Source organism: Arachis stenosperma, chromosome 5 (genome assembly GCF_014773155.1).
Source record: "Arachis stenosperma cultivar V10309 chromosome 5, arast.V10309.gnm1.PFL2, whole genome shotgun sequence".
NCBI classification, from domain to species: Eukaryota; Viridiplantae; Streptophyta; class Magnoliopsida; order Fabales; family Fabaceae; genus Arachis; species Arachis stenosperma.
The window spans coordinates 119,804,755-119,831,230 of record NC_080381.1 but is presented as its reverse complement, the minus strand read 5'-3'; the positions used below and the strand labels follow the sequence as shown (position 1 = coordinate 119,831,230).

General features: G+C 31.9%; 2 protein-coding genes across 3 annotated transcripts; one reads left to right on the top strand and one right to left on the bottom strand.

Annotated features, from left to right (window-relative positions):
- Positions 1-36: 36 nt before the first annotated feature.
- LOC130981983 (lupeol synthase-like) lies at positions 37-13,261 on the bottom strand. Of its 2 annotated transcripts, XM_057905772.1 has the most exons (18): positions 13,056-13,261; positions 12,726-12,911; positions 9,110-9,199; positions 8,750-8,947; positions 7,448-7,532; positions 7,154-7,320; positions 5,209-5,397; positions 4,971-5,084; positions 3,876-3,995; positions 3,641-3,763; positions 2,639-2,737; positions 2,101-2,157; positions 1,962-2,008; positions 1,432-1,575; positions 1,055-1,232; positions 871-951; positions 364-447; positions 37-264 (listed from the first exon to the last, which is right to left on the bottom strand). In XM_057905772.1, exons 1-18 carry the CDS (start codon positions 13,248-13,250, stop codon positions 154-156), a joined length of 2,268 nt encoding a protein of 755 aa, XP_057761755.1. In that variant the 5' UTR covers positions 13,251-13,261; the 3' UTR covers positions 37-153. The 2 variants fall into 2 exon arrangements, with proteins under 2 accessions (XP_057761755.1, XP_057761754.1); XM_057905771.1 differs by lacking the exons at positions 12,726-12,911; positions 13,056-13,261 and having other exon boundaries at positions 364-510; positions 9,110-9,338.
- A 5,069-nt stretch (positions 13,262-18,330) lies between these two features.
- Positions 18,331-20,544, top strand: LOC130981245 (uncharacterized). Its single transcript, XM_057904849.1, has 3 exons — positions 18,331-18,419; positions 19,392-19,857; positions 20,110-20,544. The coding sequence occupies exons 1-3, from the start codon at positions 18,331-18,333 to the stop codon at positions 20,542-20,544; spliced, it is 990 nt and encodes a 329-aa protein (XP_057760832.1).
- The last annotated feature ends 5,932 nt before the right edge of the window (positions 20,545-26,476 follow it).

Sequence of the window (26,476 nt, the reverse complement as noted above, 5' to 3'; positions counted from 1 at the left end):
AAGTAAAGCATGACTAAGAACTAATATTACATTGGACATTGGAAATAATCAAATACAAGGTTTACATTATAACTGATACATTACCATTTGTAAATTGACTATGGAATCAATAATAGAAAGTTGAAAATATTCTTATGAATTATGCTTACACTATCATGCATGCAACACTCTGCGCCGATACTCTCCAAGAGCCCATATAGGAAATATGTTACGATGTGATGCATAGTTTATGACACAGTTTCTGAAAAACACTCCTGTTGAGTCCTGGAAAATTGGATTAGAAATTATTAAAAGTTATATATATGTTGATTATAGAACCACTTTTGCTAAATGCTAAGATATGATTAAATATGGACGAATTACCGGCTGTGGAAAATCTCCATCTTCCATTTGTGAATTGATTATTAACTTTATTCCTTTGTGTATGGGTGTAGCATCTATCTCAGCCTTTTTAGTTTTTACAGCAAAATTCCAATGATTAGCACAATCTACATTCTTTGCATCTAAAAACTTCATTCAGAAAAAAAAAAAAATAAATACAGAAAAAATAAGATCTTCATTCTCTCACAATCACATACATCCACACTTATCATTTATAAATATATGTCACCGTATACCATATATTATATATTGTTTTCTTCAATTATTTTTTTTCCTGGAGAAACAATTAATTATCTGAAAATTGTAAGATGTTAGGTAATAGTAGTAATTTCTAATTTGACAAGGGTCTTTTATAAATTTCCCAATAATTTGTAGGAATTTATTAACTTTTTAGTTGTATGTATCTTTGAAGGGCTAATATGTTAGTAGTAATCTTTCTTTTAATTATATATCCCTATATAAAAAATTATGAAATTTGAGAATTCTAACCTGTCCTGCTCCAATAAGTGACAATAAAGCCCATGAAGTTTGAATTAAGTTTGCACGGTTACCTTCTAGATTTGTATATACCTGAATGAGGAAGTTAAACATGCATGTATGTCATGTTATTCTAAAATAATTTCTTAGCATGGTGCACAATTCAGAGCAAAATGAAATTTATTATAGAGCTGACCTTGTTTTGACTTGACAAGTAACTTTCACCCCAACCACCATTAGGAAGTTGTTTTGACAACAAAAATTCACATGCTTTGCGCAACGAAGGACTATTATGGTAATTCCTTCCACAAGCTTTTAGTCCTTCCACAGCAAACCATGTGCCATAGGTATAACAAATACTCCAACAACCATACCTGTGTAAATGTGCTCATCAATAATAATAATAATAATAATAATAATAATAATAGTTAAGTGCTATGAACCTTTGTATTATATTGGATCTAGCAAACAATTTAAATCCGATCCTTAGCGTGCCATGTTTATTTTGATCAGAATGATAATTATGCATCCCAAGTCATTATTGGAAGGGAAAAAAAAAAAAAAATACAATACCATGAGCCATCTGAATTTTGTGAGTTTTCAATGAAATGGATTGCCTTGGAAATAGAGTGATCTATTTCTTGTCTTCTATGCATTGGGTATTGCTCTCTAAATATAAGCAAGCCCTGCAGTGCCGATGATGTGCACTCTACGTAACTATTTCACAACATGCAACTCAAATTATTAGCTGCATTAATGAACTATTCCATAATATATATAAAACATCTTATATAATGTCATCAAATTATTTCTGCTAAAAGTTTAATTAGTTGTGAAATAAAAATATATAAATAATTATATATCTATTCTCTTGTACAAAAGTTTTTTTTATGTTTGAAATATGAATTTTAGATAAATTTATTTTTGGGACAGCAAAAATCTAATTATAGACTTTTTCTAATAATAGAAATACTGTGTCATATTATAAAATTACTTGTACCAAAATTTTAAAATTTTAAGTAGATATATATAAATGATTAGGTATCTAACAAATTCAATGTGTATTATACATAAATATATTTAATTTTTAATGTAAATCTTACTCCATCTCAACGATAACGCTTTCAAAGAATTCTGTTGGATTGAATTTCTGCATTAATTAAAATGGTGTTACTAAATTAAAAAAAAGTGCATAATTAATCTTGCCTCCAAATAAAATGCCTTCTAATTGAATGTTGTTACCTCTAACCATTGATAGCCTCTTTGAGGCTCCCAAGCAGGGAAACCGCCATTACTACTCTGTAGTTGAAATCAATGAACATGTGAGAATCACATTTTTTTTCATCTATAGACGATGTTTTTATAAACATGATACATGATAGAGTTCAATTACATCGTTTGATTCATGTAGTCGATCCTACTTAGTGGGACAAGATTTTGTTATTGTTATTGTTTAACTAGAGCTTTGCTAAAAAATACTCTTAAGAAACTTAGAGAGACAATAACACAAATTACTTTATTTAACTTAATATTTATAATTTTATGTATATAACATTTATAATTACATATTTATTATATCTAATATTATTTAATAATATAATAATGTTTAAAAAATATAAAATAAAAAGTTTTAAACTGCTTAATCAATTTTTTACTGTCTTTCAAATATTTTTGCTTATCAAAATAAATTTTACCAAGACTCTTAAAATATTACAGGATGTCTTAATCAAGGTATAGTTACAATGAAAAAACGGCATGAAGGATATATAGAATACTATACTTGTATGGAGAGAATAACATTCACAGCATCGTATAGTCTTTGTGTTTCAACTTTGTCCCCAACAATTTCAATTGGCATTCTTGACAACAGGATCGACAGCTATGGAAAAATTTAGTAGCAACCATTATATAGTTAGTGTTGAAAAAAGAGAGAATAATTGAGTAGCTAGGTATAAAGAGTACAAGAAAAGATTACACCAAATTAAAGATTAAATTACAAAGATAATAATATACCATCGGTTAACTTTCTCAAAATTAAGATGTATATCTTTAATCATCTTCTTTTAATAAAAAATATGTTTAATTACTTTATTAGTTCTTATAATTTCATCAAATTTTTAATCAAATTTTTGTATTTTAATAGTCTGTAATTGAACTGTTCTTATATTAGATAAAAATTTTCGATCTTTTTTACATAATTTTAGTTAAAAAATATAATTTTTTAAAATATTTACTTTGGCATTTGATATATGATGAATTATGATTAATTCTATAAGCAAAATATTTTTGGATTAGTGTGTTTTTTTTATAAAAAGTAATAACTATTAAGGATTTAATTATAAATTTTTATCTAATATAAAGATTTAATTATAAATTTTTAAAGCATAATACTTAATTAAAAAATTAATAAAATTATAAAAATTAACGGAGTAATCAAACTTAAATAATTTTATGTTCATATAAAAAATATACTATTAAATTAGCTACTATATATATTTGTATAATTATATATATTACTTCATATATTTTTCTAACTAAATAATTGGCTATAAGAATAATCAAATCTATCATGGTAGAATAATTAAACCTAATTTAATATGCAATAGTTGATCGACATATGGTTTTTAATATACACGTACTACGATTGATTTTTTAACATTAATGAATTCTTAATTCATATGTATGATTATAATTGGATGATTGTTTTGATATTTGAAAAAGGATAAAAAAAAAATTAAACAGTATCACCATATTCAGTTAGTAAAATTTGGGTGAATTGAACCTTTAACCCTTCTCCAGTGCTATCAGAAACTTGTAAAGCCTGATCATGTATTGAGAATGGCCACGCCCCTTTTGAAATATGTCTATGCATTGCCATGAAGTCACCATATGGATTTTCAAGAACCTTTAATATGATATCACCATATAATTAATTAAGTCTCTTACTTTCATTAGTAACTATAGCATCTATGTAAGGCATATATTAAGTGTTAAGTAATAATTTACTTTGTTGTTACCTGTGAAGCCTTCAAGAAGTCATATGCTTTCCTAAGTGTAGGTTCAAATTCTTCATTAAGATCACAAGCAAGTATTGCTTCTATACCAAAAGCTACATCCCACATTTGACTACCGATACCCTACATTAAAATCAATTGCTACAATCAATACCATTAAGAAACATTTTTCTATATTGACTATAAGAAAAGTGAGTAATTTTTACGGTCATTATTTGTAAAAAAGTATTATATATATATATATATATATATAATTTTGATCCACTAACAGCGTAAAATATTTTATAAAGTCATGCAATGATATTCGTTTTTTTAGATAATTATTCACTCAGTCAATATAAAAAATAGCTATTTTTACTAATATGACATTACATCATTAAATACATATGTAAAACTATGCACTGACAGTGTATTAAATTATATATATATTTTGTATGTGTATGTATGCGATAGCGTTCTGATGATGGTCAATACTTGGATAAAATGAAATATATTTTTTATTATTGATACTCGATGGTTATTAATGGAAAAAAAAATAAGGGACAATACATAATATTCCAAAAATTTGTTTTTGATGATTAATTAATATTATCCATCAATAATATTCTTTTACTCTTTTAACTTCTATACCCTAAACCCTAATTAATAATTATCCATCAATAATATTCTTTTACTAGTCTTTTTGACGATTAATTAATAATTATTGACATAATTATTAACATCTAAAAATGTTTCGAAACACTCCTTTTGCCAATTTGCGACAGAAGAAGTTATTATTTAATTTTCCAAACAAAAAAAAGCTTTAATAAAAAGTTTTAGTAGTTGCAGAAAATATTCAATTTTTTTATGTTTTTATTTTACTGTGTTCAACTGTACTTATGTCTTGAAACAAACTATTATTTATTAAAAAGAAGAGTTGCTTTGTTGTGACCTTTTTTAATATTGAGTATTTATGTACTTATACAACATATATATGATCTTCTCACTCTTCTAAGTTCTAATAACAAATATTTAAATTTATAAAGTGTATGTGTATATATATATAGAACTCAATTTACTTTGGAAGTTACAAAGAATAATAAAAAAGATAATACTAACCACAATTTTTAAACCATCTTCAGCAACCCAAAAATAATCAGGAATTCGAGCTAAATGAAGTTTGTATGCCTCTGAGTTGCGATCTTCAATCCAACATGCGATCAAAGATAACACCTTCCATTTCAGTTAAGTATGTGATTAATTGTGCTTGTTATGGATGTTGCAACTATAAATATATATAAACACAGAAATTTAATGATAACTAATAATATATACTTTTAATTATGATGATGTATACCTTCTCTACAACTCCAATGCAAAGATAGTTACTAATCTCATCCTCATATCGTATATGATTCATTGTAATTTGAAGTGCCTTCTGTCTAAGCATTGAAAAGGGCCACCGATTTAGCAAGGGCTCTCCAATGTGATAGAGAAATCCCCATAACACATCTTGTATTAAAGGATGTGGGTAATATAGATCTTCCTGAAATTATTTACATGCATAACATTGAATCTCACCGATATAGATATAAATATATTATTTGTGGACCTCTTTAATCAATTTAAATTTTTTTAAAAATAATTTTATAATACAATATATATCAGAATTTTTATATTTTAAAATTCGATTCTCATTGAACTCTAAAAAAAAAGAATTTTAACATAAGACAAATAAAAAATTTTTATGCCAAAATCCATACATACCCAAAAAAATTCTTATAATCATTCATATGTCTTTTTTTATTAGTTTAAATTTTTTTAAAAAATAATTTAATGACACTCATATATATTTAAATTTACAAAATATTTAATTTACGGATTTTCATCTAATTCAGCATGTCACACTAAATTTATCCAAAAGAATGTTTAGGTATATATGAAGTAACTCATATGTTTAAAATTAGATAAAATACATTTTTCACTCTTACACAATGTCTAAATTATATATTTTTTTCTTTAAGATTAAAATAACTTACTCTTTAGTCTATTTAAAAAAAATACCCTTCAACATATATATATATATATATATATATACACACACGAATAATAATTGTTTGATTGATTTAAATAATAATAATAATAATAATAATAATAATAATAATAATAATAATAATAATAATAATATAAAATATATATTTATTATTGATATAATAAATTTTGTTTATTTTAATATTTTAATATTAATCATGAAATATATAAAAAATTAAATTAAGTATTTTTATAATAAATTAAAATATTTTATATCACTTGATAAAATATTAAAAATAAATAAAATTTATAACTACTATTATTATTGATTTATATACATAATTATAACTATTAATATTCAACCATATTTTTTTGGTGACTAGTATTCAACCATATTACATGGATCCTAAAATTATATACTAATTTAAAATACATACTAAAATATAAAATATATATTTAAAAATGAGCTAAACAACACATATATTTTGTACATAAATACATGATGGCTTATTTAAGTAGGGGTATTCATGAATCAAATTCGATTCGCATATCCGCGGTATTTATTCGAATTCAATTCGAAAATTGCGGATATTGATCCAATCTACAAGGCTATTGGATCGGATCGGATCCTACCTGCACACTAATAGAATCAAATTGCGAAATTTAGGTAGGTATCCGCATATCCGATCCACACATCCGCGGATTTACAAAAATAAATAAATAAATAAATAAATAAATAAATAAATAAATAAATATTCTTTTTATATTTTATTTCAACTAATAATTATCATATATATGATATTATTTTATTTTATTTTTATTATTTAAAAAAATATGTTTAATAATATTTTAAAAATAAATATGTTTAAAAAAGTAAAAAAAGGATTTTATTGATATTTTTTAATAAAAATAAACTTTTTAAAATTTTTTATATTTTACAGATATATCCGATATCCGAGATCCGATCCGATCCGATCTGTAAATGTGCGAATCAAATCGGATTCAATCAAACTTTAAAACTGCGGATATTAGATCTAATCCGATTATTTTAAATAACATTTTTAGTTAACATTATTAAATGATGCGCATAAATTAGACTAACATACTAAAAAATAGACTATTTTAATAGTTTTATAAAAAGAAAAGTATCATTTTCCCTTAAAACTATATTATCAGGTAGCATAACAAAAAAACAAAACAAATCAAATACGCCTTTAATTATGTAAAGATATGAAAATTCCATAAGAAAATAACAACAAATTTGTGCTTACCTTAGCAATAGTATTTCTGGCTTTGTTCCAGTTAATTTGATCATAAGGTTGGTTGTACATTTCTTTTCTAAGAGACTTGATTAAGCCAGTAATAGAACCTATAAATCTCTTCCCATATACGTATGATATGGACATGTAAAGCATCCGACAATAGGACATGATTTTTCCTGTTTTAGCATATAATCAATTAATTGGATAATGGACAAACAATAATTAGAGCAAAAATAACAAAAAAAAAAAAAAGAAAAAATTTGGTTGAACAAAGAAATTGTTGATTAGGGAAAAAATAATGACCTGGATGAAAAGGACTGAATTTGGGTTGAAGCCATAACTCTGGTGGAAATGGATTGCAACCTGACCACTCATAAACTCCAAGCACCTTCAACAGATTAATTAAGTACTATGTTATACATGTGTACTGATTTTCATATGCATTTGCCTATATAGCTGAGATATAACAAAACTATTTTGAGCAAATATGTACTATTTATCTTTCTTAGCCCTAACATTTAAGGATGAAATAATCTAGAGTCTTAAAATCATTGACACCAGTTTAATCGTAATACTAATTTTGACATCACTTATATTTAATTTTCTGTCAAAATTAATTGTATTTTATTTCGCATCTTATTGATTAGCTGACATATTGGTTATATATCGTTTTTTTGGGATAAGTATGGTTTTGATTTTTAAAATTTGAAGTTAAAATTAAAATCATCTTTAACTTTTTTTTTTAATTTAAAACGGTTCTCGACATTTTATTTCAAATTAAAATCATCTTTTTTAAATTTTTTAGACAAAAATGTTGCTTTTTGTTCTAACTCCAATCTCATCATCCACCGCAACTTTTTTATTTCCACCAAATATTAGTATTTAAATTCAAGAATACAACATTCAACAACAACAATATAACATTTAAATTAAAGAACAACAACATTGTTCATTACAATTTATTTTTTCAAATTTAACAACAACATTTTTTTTAAAAAAAGAAAAAAATTAGGACAAAAAGAGAGAGACAAGAGAGATGAAGTGACGGAGGGAGAAGAAAAAAATGTTTAGTGACAAGCCTCGTGAAGAGTGTAATAAATTAATTTTACATTGAAAAAAACAAAAAAAGAGTAAGAAGTTTATAAAATGAAAGACTTATTAACTTAAAATCTTAAGATTTTGAGTAAAATGTGGTGTATTTTTATCTTATGTTTTTTTTTTGTCGAAATCTTTTCGAAGTGGAAAGCTCCTTACGGTATCCCAATAAAAAACTCCAAATTTTAAAGGTCATAATAATACTTATCTTTTTTTAGTTATCTTCTTAACTAGTTAAAGTAAAATAATTTTACACTGTACTATCATCAACTTGAAATTATGACAAAGCCATTGAGTTAAATTGCTATCAATAATTTCTTTCAAGAATAGAATGGTGCCAATTTTAAAATGTTAAGACTAAAAAAAGTATAAACATTTACTCATGAATTATTATTTGTAGGATGTTTCTAAAATTTTATTCTCTCGGAACCACAACAAAAGTTAAAAATCAATCAAGTGTAATCCAAATAACAATAAATAAATAAATAATAACAAGTATAATGTATTTACCGAAACCCAGAACTTTCCCCAGGATGGAATAGTCACTAAACCACCATGATCAAGGATCCACTTTCTGGCTCTGGCCATTGGCATGTCTTCATGATCTTCAAGTTCTTCTCCAAGAATTCTCAATGCAATGTAACTCAATCCTGATCCAAACATTGTGCTGTGGCCTTCTATATGGAACCCCCATCCTCCATCTTCATTCTATTTCATGATTGTGAGAAAATGTGGCAGCCAACAAATTATATATTGGTTGGCCTTTTCACTTATAACCAAATTAAGTGGACAGATATATTTATTTATTAGAAAAAAAAATCATCTCTGACCCATGCATAGATTCTCTGTGAAGTTAATAAGTGTACCTACCTGGTGATTATACAAATATCGAATTATTTCTTTCTTGTGTTCTGCTCCTATAACTTCTTTAAGGGATCCTGTAATATATAATGCCATTATCTGCAGTAATTAACAACAATGTTTAACAGTGTTTTAAAAAAGGGGGAGACTGTTAGTGTTGCAAGTGTGAGGAGTGTTGAAATTAGTCCCACATCTAAGAAAGCATGGAAGAGTGAGGAGTTTATAAGATAAGAGACCCGTTAACTTGACACCTTAAGGTTTTGAGTTGGATGTAGTGTCTTTTCATTTTATGTTCTCTCACTTGATTTCTCTCCGAAATCTTCCCGGTTGTCGAGAGCTCCCCACGGTCGGTCCAACAAAGTGGTATCAGAGCCGATGGTTTAATCGGTCTGGTGGTTTTAAGAGATATTCAAGGTGAAGTATCAAAAGTTTGGCGGTGTTTTGCGGCGGCTACTCATATGAGGCTCACACTTGAGGGGGAGATTGTTAGTGTTGCAAGTGTGAGGAATGTTGAAGTTAGTCCCACATCTAAGAAAGTATGGAAGAATGTTGAAGTTAGTCCCACATCTAAGAAAGCATGGAAGAGTGAGGAGTTTATAAGATAAGAGACCCATTAACTTGACATCTTAAGGTTTTGAGTTGGATGTGGTGTCTTCTCATCTTATGTTCTCTCAAGAGACCCATTAACTTGACACCTTAAGGTTTTGAGTTGAATGTGGTGTCCCCGAAGTCTCCCCGGTTGTCGAGCCCCAACAAGTGGTGTCTTCTCATCTTATATTCTCTCACTTGATTCCTACAACTATATCTATATATATATATATATATATATATATATATATATATATTAGAGTTTTTAATTTGAATATGGAACCAAAGGAAGTGTTAGACTCGAGTATGGGGAAGAGGGGTGCATGCGAGTTGTGTCCCTTCGGATGTAAAAAAAAAATTACCCAGAACAAACAAAACGGAGGGTCCGAATTCCATGTTTCAAATTTCAAATTCTATCAGCTGCAAATGGGACCATGCGATTTGTGAAGCAAAATTTCATGACCAAAGAACTCGCATGGTCCGAGTTGTGTACTCTGAATTTTTTCAATTTTTTAACACAAATCGGACCCAAAACACCAAAAATTACCATGTTAAAGTATATCACTTATTTTACTCCCATATCAAAATTTTTTTGCCTATATATTACTTTATACTTAAAAAAAAATATCATAATATGGTATCAAAATTTTTATAACTTAAAAATTTAAAATTTAAATTTTATTAATTTCAAAAAAAAGAAATTTAACATAAAACTAATAAAAAAACTTATATAAAAAATTCATTTAAACAAATGTAAAAAAGTGTATTAAAAATATAATTATTTATGTATTTTTTTAATTAATTTAAATTTTTGAGAGAAATAAAATTATAAATTAAAAAAAAAGACAGTTATTAACATCCGATTTGCAAAACAAGATCATTATTCCAATACAATTAAATGACGCTTTTAATTTGACTAATCACACTCCTTTTCAGTGAATCTCTTTATTTACTTCTCTAAAATATCCCTTATTTATTATATTTTATAGTTAATGCAAATTTTTTATTTTATAATTTATTATAAAATATATTACTTTATGATTTTATGCATAAGAAAACAAATAAGAATATTTGGGGGGAAAATCAAATTTTCTTCACCTACTTTTTTATGTTGAAATATATAATTTAAAAAACATGAATATAAAATTTAATAGATTTCTCGTTAACATTTTGAAAATTGAAATGAAAACAATATTACTTAATAATCTTGTAACGCATATTATCATTTCTGGCTTGCTACATTTTTTCGCTTGGCCTACCTTTTCATTAGTCATTTTGTTTGGTATCTTTAAACATTTGAATTTCTTTAATAGATATAATAAATTCTTTTTATAATTTTCCAATTTTCTTGTACACCATGATACATTTTTTAATTTGTTAATATTTTGTTCAAAATACTTTTTAAGCAAATATATTATATAAATATATTTTTTACCGTATTTGCAAATTATAATAACATTAAGAACTAAGATTGATAATAGAGTAAATTTTAATATTTTAAATAATATTAGGAGTTATAATAAAAAATAAATCTAAATAACAAATAACGAGTAGTGAATAATAAATTAATAGTGCAGACATATTAGAGGACATTATATTATCACTGATAATGAATAAATAAATTAAATGTGTTATTATTTAAATTTAGGTTGTTTGGACTTTTTATTTTTTAATTTTAGAATTAATCTTTCAAGTTCTGTATTTATCATTTTATTATATAGTCAGTTATTGTAAATTTGTAACTACTTTCAAATTATAATTATAATTATTTTATTTATACTAATGTGTTTAATTATTAATACATCTTTTTATAAAGTAAATATATAATAATAATAAATATAAATATAAAATTATTCAATATGCTAATTATATTTTAACTAAAAGATTTTGAATTTAATTCTTACGCATGTTAACATATATCAATTTTTATGAATTATAAATAATAAATATTTTGACCTCAGTTATATTTAAATTCAACCAGTTTTATATTTAAAAACATATTCGATTATAATGTAGTGAAAATATTCAACTTGTAGAAAACGAAGTCAATTCCATAGTAAAAAGGTTAAGTGTTATTTTGATTCTTAAGGTTATTGGTGAAAATTTTAATTGTTTTTAACATTTTTATTTTTAAAATCTGTCTCAACTTTAAAATTATTTATAAAATCAACCTTTCATTTTCAAACTGTTTTTCCTTGGGACTAAATCATTTTTCCTACTTCAATTTTAATTTTAAGACTAAATTGTCTCTAATAAAATAATTATAAAATCATGCTTTCGGTTTCAAATATTTTTGGTTTTATCCTTTATCAAAATAGAGTAATATCCTATAAACTGGTATCTAAAAAATTTTTAGTCAGACAATTTAATTCTCAACAAATTTTTAATGACCAAATCAGTTTTTATCCTTGTATTTTGTCGGATAAATCAGTCGTTACACTAAATTTTGTTAAAAAGTTAGCAGACAAAAAACTTTTCTATTGTTATTTAATAAAGACATAACAAATTTTAAAAATTGTGAAAATTTTAAATTATTCTTTCCAAAAAAATAAACGATATGATATACGAACTTATTTGTCTAATAAAATAAAAGTTTAAAAATTGATTTAGTAATTAAAATTTGATGAAAACTAAAATATTCGACTAAAGATTTCTTAAAAAACTCCAAAATTAAAGTGTCCAACTACAAATTTGTTGAGATTCTGAATTTATAGTCCTAGTTACTATCTTTTCTGCAAACTCCAAAATTCTTCTTAGCCCAATTTTTTATAAGCTTTGATACCATAAAAGAGAAGTTGATGTGGAGTAATGTGCAAGGACAAGAATGTGAAATTTCGATAGAGAACAAAAGGAAAACAATGATCTAATTGTGATGCATCAGTTATGATGTATTAGTTTTACTCTTGTTAACTGACTTTGACTCAGTCCTATCACTACTCTTTATACTTAGAGATTCATTTGAGATATTACTCTTAAAAATAATTGTAACTTTATGAGTAATTTAAAAAAAAAAATGGACAATTTGATCGTAGCTAACCAAAGGTTGAATGAAAAACAAAGGGCCAGAAAAGTCCGCAGGCCAGTGACCATCATGTGCTTGAATAGAAGAAAAGAAAGTGAGAGATCTTCTCATTGTTGTAATCAATGCTTCTTTTGTTATCTTCTCTTCTTCTCCCACTTTCACTGCTTCTGGTATTGCTCCACATTGGTTCTCCTTTGTGAGCTGCCAGTTAATTAATTTAATACTTCAATAATTTAATAGTGAGACCAAATATCAAATAACTAAAAGTACGTAACTGGGCCATGAATTTGATTCGAAGAACGAAACAAAAAAAAATTAGAAATAAGAGCATCAACTTTTATATACCTGCATTCTCATTAAGAGGTCAGAGCTTTGTTTGATGGAAAATCTATTTTTAGTGAATTCTTGGCGCAGCCTTTCAACCTCGGCACGCTCTTGTGGTGTTCCTGCATTTGGATCAAACTCCCAATGTTGTCTTCCTATGAAATTGTTCCCTGAAACCAACTTCTTTCCTCCTTCTGCTATCTTCAACTTCCACATCTTAACTATCCACACACACACAAGGTTTTTGTATGCATAAAAAGTAAAGCTTAAGATATATATATATATATATATATATATATATATATATATATATATATATCTCAAATGTTGAGTTAAAAGTCAGTAAAAAGGAGGCCAAGATTCAACCCCCTTATCTTAGTCACTAATATTGATCATAGATAATAGCTCAAACCAACTGTCAATAAAGAGTAGGATTATGCAAAATAATGTCATCCATAAGAGTAAACCGAACATTTGGCTCAAGAGGAGTAGACCCAGTACAACTATGAAGGTTGTAGAGGCTTAGAGAAGGGGGGTTGAATCTATGCCTCTCTTTTAAGTTACGAAACTTAACCTATTAAAACAAACTTGCTGTCTGAATCTGTTTGAACTTAACAGCGGAGAATTTATGAGACAATTGATGCGTGAGCATCTTTCTTGTCTTTTCCTAGTGAATTTGCATTTAAATTATTGAGTTTAATCAAGAATTAATTATCTTTTAGCCACTATGGATGCTACTTTGAGTTTCGTGCAATTTTGTATATTTTAGGTAGTATTTGACTGGATTTGATGGAGAGGAAGCTTTCACAAATGGAAGGAGCTCAATAATTAAAGAAGATGATCAGCGAGAAGCGACGCGTGCGCGTACCTAACGCGTGCACGTGATTTGGAGCTTTCCATGGTGACGCGGGCGCGTGGATTACGCGTACGCGTGATTTGAATATTTGCACGGCGACGTGTGCGCGTACCTGACGCATACGCGTGACACGAGAAGAAGACCATCGACGCGTACGCGTGACTGACGTGTACGCGTGACATGCGCCACGTGCAGAAAACGCAGAAAATGCTGGGGGCGATTTCTGGGCTGTTTTTGACCCAGTTTTCAGCCCAGAAAACACAGATTAGAGGATGCAAAATGGAGGACTCAAGGGAACACTTCATGTTACTTCCCAAGTCAGGCGTGGGTCCTACGAAGCAAGTGGTCCCCATCCATCACTTGAAGACTTGCTGATTGCCATAATTAATTCTGATTTAAATTTAAATATTATAGGAAAAGATATTCTTAGTTAGAAATTAGATTTTAAATTAATTAGTATTAGATATAAAAGACAATTCCATTCTATACCAATTAACATTCCGTACTTCAGAGTTTACCTGAATCCTAGTTTTCTTCTCTGAGTCATGAGCAACTAAACCTCCATTGTTAAGGTTAGGAGCTCTGTCTATTGTATGGATTGATACTATTATTTTCTATTTTAATTCATGTTTTGATTTATATTTCAAGAATTGTTTTCGTTTTTTATTTTATGAATTTGGGTGGAACGGAAGTATGACCCATGTTCTAATTGAGTTCTTGTATAACTTGAAAAAGCTCTTTACTTGAACAACAGCTTGAAAACAATTTCTCCTAAATTTTAATTATTTGGATTTAGCGAGATACGTGACATATAATCCTCTTATTTTTGGAAAATTAGAATTTTTGTGGCATACAAACTGGAATTTGATCATCACCCTCTAATTGGAATTAATTGACTAAGGAAGTGGCAGTTAATGAATTTTAGAGGAGACTAGGAAGGTCTAAGCAGGAATTAGGGTCTAGTCGCATATAGTTTGCCATGAATTAAATCTTGCATGATTAAAATATAGTTAATAAGAAAAGTCAATCCGAAAAATAGACAACTCTGAAGCCTTAACTATTTTCTCCCATATTTTATTCCCAACTTATTCACCTGCTGTCTTCAAACTCTTAATTTACTAATTAATGCTCGTTGAACATCCAACACTCTTTTCTGTTTGCCTAACTAAGTGGTTTAACCAACCATTGTTGCTTGATCCATCAATCCTCGTGGGATCGACCCTCACTCACCTGAGGTATTACTTGGTACAACCCGGTGTACTTGCTGGTTAGTTTGTGGGTTATAAATCCTGCACCAAGTTTTTGATGCCGTTGCCGGGGATTAATAGTGATTAACAACTATTAGTTATTTGATTACTTAGATTAGGCATTTTAGTTTTAATTTTATTTAAATTTTGCTTTAAAATTTTCGAAAAAAATATATTTTAATAGCACTAATATTTTTAGTAATTTCTGAAATTAAGTTTGGTGTTTTCTAGTTCAGGTTACCTCACTGGGAATTCTCTGCACTTTGACGTAGAGAGTTCCATTTTTTTTCTTGTCTTCTGTTTATTTATGCGCAGGAACAGAGACAAAGAACATCTCTTAGACTTTGATCTTGAACCTGAAAGAACTTTCAGGCGGCGTTTACAACAAGCAAGACTTTACAAGGCTGCAGAATCCACTATGGTTCCTAACAATGCTGATAATGCCAATGTGGCAAACCCGAATGGGAATGAGCAACAAAGGAGAGTACTTGGCTCTTACTCTGCTCCTACTGCAGATCTTTATGGAAAAAGTATTGTGGTGCCTCCTATAGATACGAACAACTTTGAGTTGAAGCCTCATCTGGTCACCCTGGTGCAACAAAACTGCCAGTATCATGGTCTTCCCCACGAAGACCCAAATCAATTTATCTCTAGTTTTCTGTAGATTTGTGATACTGTGAAGACAAATGGAGTGAACCCAGAGGTGTACAAACTCATGCTCTTCCTGTTTGCTCTGAGGGATAGAGCAAAGTTATGACTAGATTCCCAACCCAAGGAGAGTCTGGATACTTGGAACAAGGTTGTTATTGAGATTCTTACTAAATTTTTTCCACCAAAGAAGTTGACTAAGGTGAAAGTTCAAACCTTCAGGCAGAAGGATTGTGAAACTCTTTATGAAGTTTGGGAGAGATACAAGCTACTGACTAGGCAATGCCCTCCGGACATGTTTTCCAAATGGACCCAACTAGATATCTTTTATGAAGGTTTGGGTGAAATGTCCAAGATGTGCTTAGATAATTCTGTAGGAGGTTCATTGTACAAGAAGAAGACACCGAAGAAGACTATTGAGCTTATTGAATTGGTTGCTAGCAACCAATATTTATACTCATCTAACAGGAATCATGTGAACTCTGAGGCTCCTCAGAAGAAAGGTGTCATAGAAGTAGAAGCTCTTAATGCTATTCTTGCTCAGAACAAGCTTATGTCTCAGCAAATAAGTCTACTTACTCAACACATGGGTGGCATGCAAGTCTCAGCTATCAACACCCAAAATCCACCTCAAGAGGTTTCCTATGACATGGCAGGAAATTTAGTGCAAAATGATAATTATGATTATGCTCAATCCTCTTCCGAACAGGTCAATTACATGGAGAGTGGTTCTAGAAATTCCAATAATGACCCCTATTCTCAGACATACAATCAAGGATGCAAAAATCACCCAAATTTTGGGTGGAGAGACCAACCTCAGAGACCTTAGAATTTCAACAATAATTCTCAGGGCGGCTTCCAACAGAACAATTATAATAACCACCAATTTCAGTCTCAGCAGTAACAACCACCTCAGCAGGCTAACTCTAAATCCCAAGAAGATTCTAATTGGGAGATGATGAGGAGTTTTATGCAGGAAACCAGAGCCTCCATTAGAAACTTGGAAGTGCAAATGGGTCAGCTGAGCAAGCAAATACCTGAGAGGTCTGCAAGTACATTACCAAGCGATACAGTGGTGAACCCAAGAGAAGATTGCAAGGTTATTCAGTTGAGAAATAGTAAAGTAGCTGGCTCTGAGACCAAGGTCAATGAAGAATTAGTTGAAAAAGAAGCTCCAGAAGAGAAGAAGGAAGAAGTAGAGCGCGCCCCTCCTAAGCGTGCAGATAACCCATTCCCTGATTCTCTTGACACTTATCCTACCTTGCCAAGGGCTCCTGAATACAAGCCAAAAATGCCATATCCTCAAAGGCTTCAGAAGGCTTTCGAAGAAAAGCAGTTTTCCAAATTTTTAGATGTCTTCAAGAAGCTGTAGATCAACATTCCTTTTGCAGAGGCTCTTGAGCAAATGCCTCTTTATGCTAAATTTATGAAAGAGTTGTTGACCCATAAGAGGAATTGGAAGGAACAAGAAACAGTGGTGTTAACCAAGGAATGTAGTGCAATTATTCAACACAATCTCCCTAAGAAAATGCCAGACCCAGGGAGCTTTGTTATTCCTTGCACCATTAGAGATGTCACCATTCAGAGAGCTTTATGTGATCTTGGAGCTAGCATCAATCTAATGCCACTTTCAGTGATGAAAAAGCTTCAAATTGAGGAGGTAAAATCCACTCGTATTTCTCTTCAACTTGTTGATCTTTCTGTTAAATTACATGTGGGTGTTGTTGAGGATTTACTTGTTAAAGTAGGACCATTTATTTTTCATGTTGATTTTGTTATATTAGACATGGAAGAGGAGGTAAAATCCTCTATTATACTTGGTAGACCCTTTTTAGCTACAGGTAGAGCTTTGATTGATGTGCAAAAGGGTGAATTAACCCTGAGGGTCAATAAAGAACAGGCGGTCCTAAATGTTTTTTAGGCTCTCAAACACCCTAATGATTCTGAAGGGTGCATGAAAATATATGTTATTGAACCACTTATTCAAGACGTACTGAAAGCTGAAGTGCTTGATGACATTCTGGATCCTGTTTCTGAGTATGAATTAGTTGAAGTTGATGATTCACCACCCCAGAAGGCTATGGTTTACACGCCTAAAGTAGAGGAGGAGGCCCCCAAGCTTGAGCTCAAACCTTTACCTCCTTCTCTGAAATATGTGTCTTGGGTGAAATGATTCATATCCGGTAATTATTAGCTCTTCCCTGAAGCCTGAAGAGGAAGAGGTGCTTGTTTCAGTGCTCAAGAGCCATAAAACAGCTCTTGGGTGGACCATTAGTGACTTGAAGGGGATTAGTCCAACCAAGTGTATGCACAAGATCCTTCTTGAAGATGATGCTAAACCAGTTGTGCAACCACAAAGGAGACTCAATCCAACCATGAAAGAGGTGGTCCAAAAAGAGATAATGAAATTATGGGAAGCAGGTATTATTTACCCTATTTTTTACAGTCCTTGGGTAAGTTCTGTGCATGTAGTTCCCAAGAAAGGAGGGATGACAGTGATCCAGAATGAAAAGAATGAGCTTATTCCTACAAGAACAATCACAGGATGGAGAATGTGTATAGACTACAGGAGGCTCAACACTGCTACAAGGAAGGATCATTTCCCCTACCTTTCAATGATCAAATGCTTGAGAGGTTAGTTGGTCATGCTTTTTATTATTTTCTAGATGGATATTCTGAATATAATCAAATTTCAGTGGACCCTCAAGATCAAGAGAAGACAGCATTCACATGCCCTTTTGGAGTATTTGCCTATAGGAGAATGCCATTTGGACTTTGTAATGCTCCAGCAACTTTTCAGAGGTGTGTGCTTTCAATTTTTTCTGACATGGTTGAAAAGTTCATTGAGGTATTTATGGATGACTTTTTTTTTGTAATTCTTTTGAATCCTGCCTTAAGCATTTATCTCTTGTTTTGAAACGGTGTCAAGAATCAAACCTTGTTTTGAATTGGAAAAAATGTCATTTTATGGTCACAGAAGGTATTATTCTTGGACACCGGATTTCAAGCAAAGGGGATTGAAAAATTACCACCACCAGCAAATGTTAAGGCAGTCAGGAGTTTCTTGGATCATGCAGGATTTTATAGGAGATTTATAAAGGACTTTTCTAAAATTGCTAAACCATTGAGCAACCTGTTGGTTGTTGATGTTACTTTTGTCTTTGATTCTGATTGTCTGCATGCTTTTGAAACTCTGAAAGCAAACCTTACCTCTGCTCCCATCATAGCTCCCCCTGACTGGAATTTACCATTTGAATTGATGTGTAATGCCAGTGATTTTGCTATAGGAGCTGTTTTAGGACAGGGGCATGGTAAGCTTGTACATGTCATTTACTATGCTAGTCGTGTGTTAAATGATGCACAAAAAAATTACACAACTACAAAAAAGGAATTATTAGCTGTTGTGTATGCTGTTGATAAGTTTAGGTCCTATTTAATTGGTTCTAAGGTTATTATTTATACTGATCATGCTGCTTTGAAGTACCTTCTAACCAAACAGGATTCTAAACCAAGATTAATCAGATGGGTGTTGCTCCTTCAGGAGTTTGATACTGAGATAAAAGACAGGAAATGGTCAAAAAATTAAGTAGATGACTATCTCTCCAGAATTGAGCCTGAAGCAGGAGTACAACCACCCACAGATGTGACTGAGACAGTTCCGGACGAGCAGTTGTTTCTCATTCAGCAGGCTCCATGGTTTGCAGACATTACAAATTATAAAGCCATGAATTTCATTCCAAAGGAGTACAACAGGCAACAAGTAAAGAAGCTATTAACGGATGCAAAGTACTACATTTGGGAGGAACCATATCTTTTTAAGAGGTGTTCAGATGGTATCATCCGGAGATGTGTCCCAGATGAAGAAACACAGCAGATTCTCTGGCACTGTCATGGTTCAGATTATGAAGGCCACTTTGGTGGTGAAAGGACAGCTACAAAGGTCCTTCAGAGCAGATTCTACTGGCTGACTCTCTTTAGGGACACAAGAGCATTTGTAAAGTACTGTGACAGATGTGAAAAAGCCACGAATCTTCCTACCAACCATGAAATGCCACAGCAAGGGATTCTTGAGGTTGAGTTATTTGATGTGTGGAGTATTGACTTCATGGGACCCTTTTCACCCTCACATTCAAACAACTATATTCTAGTGGCAGTTGATTATGTGTCCAAGTGGGTGGAAGCTGTGGCTCTACCCACCAATGATGCCAAGGTGGTCATGAGCTTTCTTTAGAGATATATCTTTAGCCGGTTTGGTGTCCCGAGGACACTCATTAGTGATAGAAGAAGCCATTTCTGCAACAGACAGCTGGACTCTCTTCTGCAGAGATATGGAGTCCATCATAAAGTGGAAACTCCCTATCACCCTCAGACAAGTGGACAGGTTGAAGTTTCCAACAGGGAACTTAAGAGGATTCTAGAGAAGACCGTCAGTGTTTCAAGAAAGGACTGGTCTAAGAAGCTTGATGATGCTCTCTGGGCATACCGGACAGCGTACAAGACTCCCATTGGCATGTCTCCTTATCAGTTGGTCTACAGTAAAGCCTATCACTTGCCAGTTGAGCTGGAGCATAAAGCTTACTGGGCAATCAGGTATCTAAACCTTGATTCAGAAGCTGCAGGAATTAAGCGAATACTCCAGTTAAATGAGCTTGATGAATTCAGATACTCAGCCTATGAGAATGCCAAGCTCTATAAAGGGAGAACCAAGTTATTACATGACAAGAAGATTGCCATCAGAGTCTTTGAGCCAGGACAGTGAGTGCTTCTGTATAATTCAAGGCTCAAATTCTTTCCATAGAAGCTGAAATCCCGGTGGTCAGGTCCGTTTGTGGTTACCAGAGCTTCACCATATGGTCATGTGGAAATACAGGAAGAGAATTCTGACAGAAAATTTACAGTGAATGGCCAGAGATTGAAGTACTATCTTGGAGGCGAGATTGATCGCTAGAGGTCTGCTCATCTGCTGAATTAGCAGAACTAATCGTCATGCTAGTGACGTTAAAGAAGCGCTTGTCAGGAGGCAACCCGATAATTTCGTATCCTTAGTTATTCTCGTAGTAGTAGTTTTTTTTATCTATTTGAGAACAGGAACTGAACACTTCAAAAAAAAAGAGAGAGACGAAGAAGAAACATGCCCGAGAGATGAGCAAGAGTGGCGCTGGAACTATGCTCTGCGCACAAACAAGACCACGCATACGCGTATACTACGCGTGAGCGTCGTTTGTGCTTTTAGCCATCCACGCGTGCGCGTCCCTAACGTGTACGCGTGATCTTGGAAATCGGCGTCAACCAGTGTTTAGGCAGAGAGTTGTGCTGGCCTGGAGCAGGAAGTGTGCTTTGCGCACAAATTGGCTCACGTGTTTGCGTCCATTGCGATTTTGGTACTCCATGCGTATGCATCAAGTACGCGCACACGTGGATGAGTGAAATCAGCGTAAAAGGTATTTGGCCAGAAAGTTATGCTGGTGTGGGGCTGGAACTATGCTGGGTGCACAAGCCCCACTATACAGACGCATCCCTGACGCGTTCGCGTCGTTTTCCCATCTTGGCCTTCCACGCTTACGCGTCCCTGACGCGTATGCGTCGCATGCGACGCCTAATTAAACTACCTCAGCACCTGATTTCAAATCATCCACCTCCCAAATCCTAATTCTCTCTTGTTCTTTTATCCTTTTATTCTTCTTGTATCATACTAATTAATTTTCTTTCCCTCTCTAATTTCAGTTCTTCTTTTCTTGAGGACAAGCAAACCTTTAAGTTTAGTGTTGACGCTTCACTTATGGCTTTTCTGTCTAGCACCAAAGAGAGATGAATGTGCTTCATGAAGGAATGAGATGACCACCAGCATAACTGAGGTGGTTGAGTTCCTTTCATTCTATTTCTCTTCCATTCTTATTGTGTTGTCTTTTGTTTTCTGTTGCTTTGATTGCTTGCATGATCTTTAGTACTTTTAGTAAAAAAAAAATTTGTCTCATGTATTGCTCACTAAATCTTGAATTCAAAAGAAAAAGAAGTGATGTATTGCATGAGAAATTGAGTTATATTTAAGAGTAGCCTTATTTACTTAAATGTGGTGGTATTATTTGTGATTTTGAATGCATGATATGAACAGTGCATAGTTGAATTTGAATTAAAGGATGTTGATGTACAAGGAACAGGAATCTAGAAAGTTTTTATGAATTCTCTGAAATAACCAAAAGTTTAATCCTTGAAGTAAAAGAAACAGCAAAAGAAAAAATATATAATAATAAAAGCAAAGTCCAAGGCTCTGAGCATCAATGACTAAGGAGGTCAGACATGATTAAAAGCTCAAAGAGTTGTTTCCCTAGTCATATGCTTGTGGTGTGATTGTGTCAAGTAATCCTTGAGACAGAACACTTAGAGTCGAGACCAAGTGCGTTTAACAGAGTATGCCAAAGGCTTTGAGCACCACTGTTTGGGAGTAACTAAAAGGAAAATCAGAACTTAAAGGAAGTTCCCTAGTTAAGTGCTTGTGGTGTTTTTGTGTCAAGTAACCCTTGAGACAAAATATTTAAAGTCACGGCTAGGCTCAAGGTGCAAAGTACCAAAGAAAAATAAATTAAAAGAAAATCATGTTGTGTTCAAGGATTAAACTGGAGTATAAAGATCAGAGAATTCATAATATGATCTGAATTCTAATTCCGAATGACACTGACATTCCTCTGATTCAAAGGAAAGTGAGATGCCAAAACTGTTCAAAATTACAATGAATAAACCCCATTTTAAGAATAGACTTGAGCTTAATCAAACCCTCATTCTCATGCAAATTCACATCCTTAACCTATATTAGTTTGGTTGCTTGAGGACAAGCAATAATTTAAGTTTGGTGTTGTGATGCGTGAGCATCTTTCCTTTCTTTTCCTAGTGAATTTGCATTTAAATTATTGAGTTTAATCAAGAATTAATTATCTTTTAGCCACTATGGATGCTACTTTGAGTTTCGTGTAATTTTGTGTATTTTAGGTAGCATTTGACTGAATTTGATAGAGAAGAAGCTTGCACAAATAGAAGGATCTCAATAATTAAAGAAGATGATCAACGAGGAGCGACGTGTGTGTGCATCGGACGCGTGCGCCTGATTTGGAGCTTTCCATGGTGACGCAGGCGCGTAGATGATGCGTACGCATGATTTGAAGATTTGCACGGCGACGCGTGCGCGTACCTGACGCGTACGCGTGACATGCGAATAAGACCATCGACGCGTACGCGTGACATGCGCCACGTGTAGAAAACGCAGAAAACACTATGGGCAATTTCTGGGCTGTTTTTGACCCAGTTTTCAGCCCAGAAAACACAAATTAGAGGCTGCAGAATGGAGGACTCAAGGGAACACTTTCTGTTACTTCCCAAGTCAGGCGTGGGTCCTACGAAGCAAGTGGTCCCCATCCATCACTTGAAGACTTGCTGATTGCCATAATTAATTCTGATTTAAATTTAAATATTATAGGAAAAGATATTTTTAGTTAGAAATTAGATTTTAAATTAATTAGGATTAGATATAAAAGACAATTCCATTCTATAGCAATTAACATTTCGTACTTCAGAGTTTACCTGAATCCTAGTTTTCTTCTCTGAGTCATGAGCAACTAAACCTCCATTCTTAAGGTTAGGAGCTCTATCTATTGTATGGATTGATACTATTATTTTCTATTTTAATTCATGTTTTGATTTATATTTCAAGAATTTTTTTCGTTCTTTATTTTATGAATTTGGGGGGAACGGGAGTATGACCCATCTTCTAATTGAGTTCTTGTATAACTTGGAAAAGCTCTTTACTTGAACAATAGCTTGAAAACAATTTCTCCTAAATTTTAATTATTTGGATTTAACGGGATACGTGACATATAATCCTCTTATTTTTGGATAATTAGAATTTTTGTGGCATACAAACTGGAATTTGATCATCACCCTCTAATTGGAATTAATTGATCAAGGAATTGGCAGTTAATGAATTATAGAGGAGACTAGGAAGGTCTAAGGAATTAGGGTCTAGTCACATATAGTTTGTCATGAATTAAATCTTGTATGATTAAAATATAGTTAATAAGAAAAGTCAATCTGAAAAATAGACAACTTTGAAGCCTTAACTATTTTCTCCCATATTTTATTCCCAACTTATTCACATGCTGTCTTCAAACTCTTAATTTACTGTTTAATGCTCTTTGAACACCCAACACTCTTTTCTGTTTGCATAACTAATTGGTTTAACCAACCATTATTGCTTGATCCATCAATCCTCGTGGGATCGACCTTCACTCACCTGAGATATTATTTGGTACGACCCGGTGCACTTGCCGGTTAGTTTGTGGGTTATAAATCTCGCACCAACAATTTTATTTTGTCTCATGAATATCAGAAAATAGGACATAGCAGAGAAGAGAAAAGCTAATACCATCATGTATCCTAGTTCGGTTGTCTTGTGCTATGCAACCTACGTCCAGTCTCCACCACAATAGTGGTGGAATTTCTACTAAAGTTAAAGTATTACATACACCAATTCCACATGATTGACACAATTCTTTCACACTCAAGTTCTAACCTAACTTGACATTGGCTATGCTAATACCTAACTCTTCACTCTTAGTGCTAACCCAACTAAGAAAGGGATACCTAACAGGTACAAGATACAAGACACTTAATCAACCTAAAAAAATCTGAAATAACTCTAGACTTTTCTCTCAAGTGTATCACTCAGCCTCTTCCACTCATTGGTTTTTACTTGAGCTTTCTCAAGATGCCTTTTCACTCAAGAAATTACAGAAAGATAAACATTGAAAATAAAATACAATCTGTAAAAACATGAAGGAGATAGACTCTTCAACAGCCTCTTTGCTATGTGATAAACTAGATTTGCATATCTCTGATTCAGCTCTTCATATTTGGCGGAATACTCCTTTGAAAGAAAGCACTGTCCAAGTAGATGAACCACTTCAGAGAATTTCTTTCCAGAACAAAACCTCAATACACTGGATTATCTCTTCTTGCCTTCACTTTGAAGTAATTTTCCTATTTGTATCTTGCTTGAGCCACGGTTAGGGTTTTAGCTCCTTGATTTTTGAACTAGTTGGAAATTAGCCTTTTTCTCTTTCATTCATCTACCCAAAAAATTAGGGATTTTGACTTAGAACTAAGCCCCGTAGCAGACACAACAGCAACAACCTTTTTCTCTCTCCATCAGTTTATCAAAATCTAAGCTATTAATCTTGTGCTTTGGCTCCAAGAAACAATCTCATTCATTGATTCACAGCAGGAAAAAAATAGACACCACTTTCTTCATTTTTTTTCCCGAAATGGTATGTGTAGAAGAAGGTAGGTTTCAATCAAGCTATCAACATGCATATAAGTGGAAACAATCTACCTTTATCTTCTGATTAAGCTAGAGGAGCCCTTTGTTTTTGGCTTCATTGATTTGACCTTTTCTTCAAGAAGCTTCTTCTTCTTTTCTTCTTTGTGTATTGTCTGAAAGACCAAGCTTGCGACCAAGAACTCTCCGTTTCTTCTAGGATGTGAACCTTAGCATAGCCATCTTGTCATGCGTGGGTGAGAGAAGAGAAGAACGAGAACAGAGAGTTGGTTCCGTGGAGAATGGATTAGTTCAGATGCAAATGAACTTTAGTTACTTGGTTAGCCACTAAGTTAGATAAGGAATAGACTTGGATCACCTAAAGGAATTGCTTATGAATATTGGCTTACTTCATCAAATTTTTAGGCCTTTGTGATTAAGCTTTCTCTTTCTTTGATCTTTGATGAAATGAGTAGGAAGGACGAAGCTCTCTTTCTTGTGTTTTGTTACTGACTGGAGCAATAAGAGAGAGTGAAGATATCAATCTTGTATGAGAAGTTTGGTAGGATCAACTTGGGCTTGGATTTTCTTCTTTTACTTCTCAGCACATTTGGTTTCTTTGCTTAGTGACTTTGGACTCTATTGGTTAGATTATTCACTAATAAACTTGTTTTTGTTTCCTTCCAATTGGGCTATTGATTCTTTGATTTATGACCTGCAACACTTAAACAAACACATTCAAAATTAATTAATCACCCAATAAAATAATGTTTGTCATCATCAATTAAGTTAGTTAATTTCTTAACTCAAAAAACTATCTGTAATTTTGGTTCAAGAAGAAGATCTGAATCATTTTTAGCTTGAGACAAATAGATAACATAATATGTGGATATGACTTCGAGGTCAAGAAAATAACTAAGAGAACCAAGATTTTTCATCTCAAAAGTGTGGTGAAGAGATGCTTTAAGATTAGAGATTTCATCAACATCATCTCTAGTAATGATCATCTCATCAACATACCAAAGTAGAAGAACAACTCCATGCTCACTTTTATGAATAAAGAGAGCATTCTCATGAGGGCTGCAAGTAAAACCGAGATTGCATATTGTGGTGTTAAACTTTTCAAATCATTCACGAGGAGCTTTCTTAAGACCATAAAGAGCCTTATGAAGGAGACATACTTTTCTAAGTGGACAAGGACCTTTTTTTTTCAAATCCTCATTAAGAAATGCATTCTTCACATCCATCTGACTGAGAGACAATTTTTTATGGCAACAATGGCAAAAAGAGCACGAACAGATGTGAGGCGAACAACAAGAGCAAAAGTCTCTTCATAATCAACACCATACTCTTGCGTACATCATTGAATCATGCCTTATAATGATCA

Excerpts from the sequence above, each read along its gene's own strand:
- LOC130981983 (XM_057905772.1), bottom strand. The coding sequence starts at position 13,250 with ATGTGGAAGTTGAAGATAGCAGAAGGAGGAAAGAAGTTGGTTTCAGGG. Across the intron at positions 1,576-1,961 it reads AGCGTTATCGTTGAGATGGA|TTACGTAGAGTGCACATCAT; the intron begins GTAAGATTTACA and ends GTTGTGAAATAG. Across the intron at positions 448-870 it reads CACTTATTGGAGCAGGACAG|GCTGAGATAGATGCTACACC; the intron begins GTTAGAATTCTC and ends AAAACTAAAAAG.
- LOC130981245 (XM_057904849.1), top strand. The coding sequence starts at position 18,331 with ATGGAGAATGTGTATAGACTACAGGAGGCTCAACACTGCTACAAGGAA. Across the intron at positions 18,420-19,391 it reads AATGATCAAATGCTTGAGAG|AATTGAGCCTGAAGCAGGAG; the intron begins GTTAGTTGGTCA and ends CTATCTCTCCAG. Across the intron at positions 19,858-20,109 it reads CACAGCAAGGGATTCTTGAG|AGATATGGAGTCCATCATAA; the intron begins GTTGAGTTATTT and ends TCTCTTCTGCAG.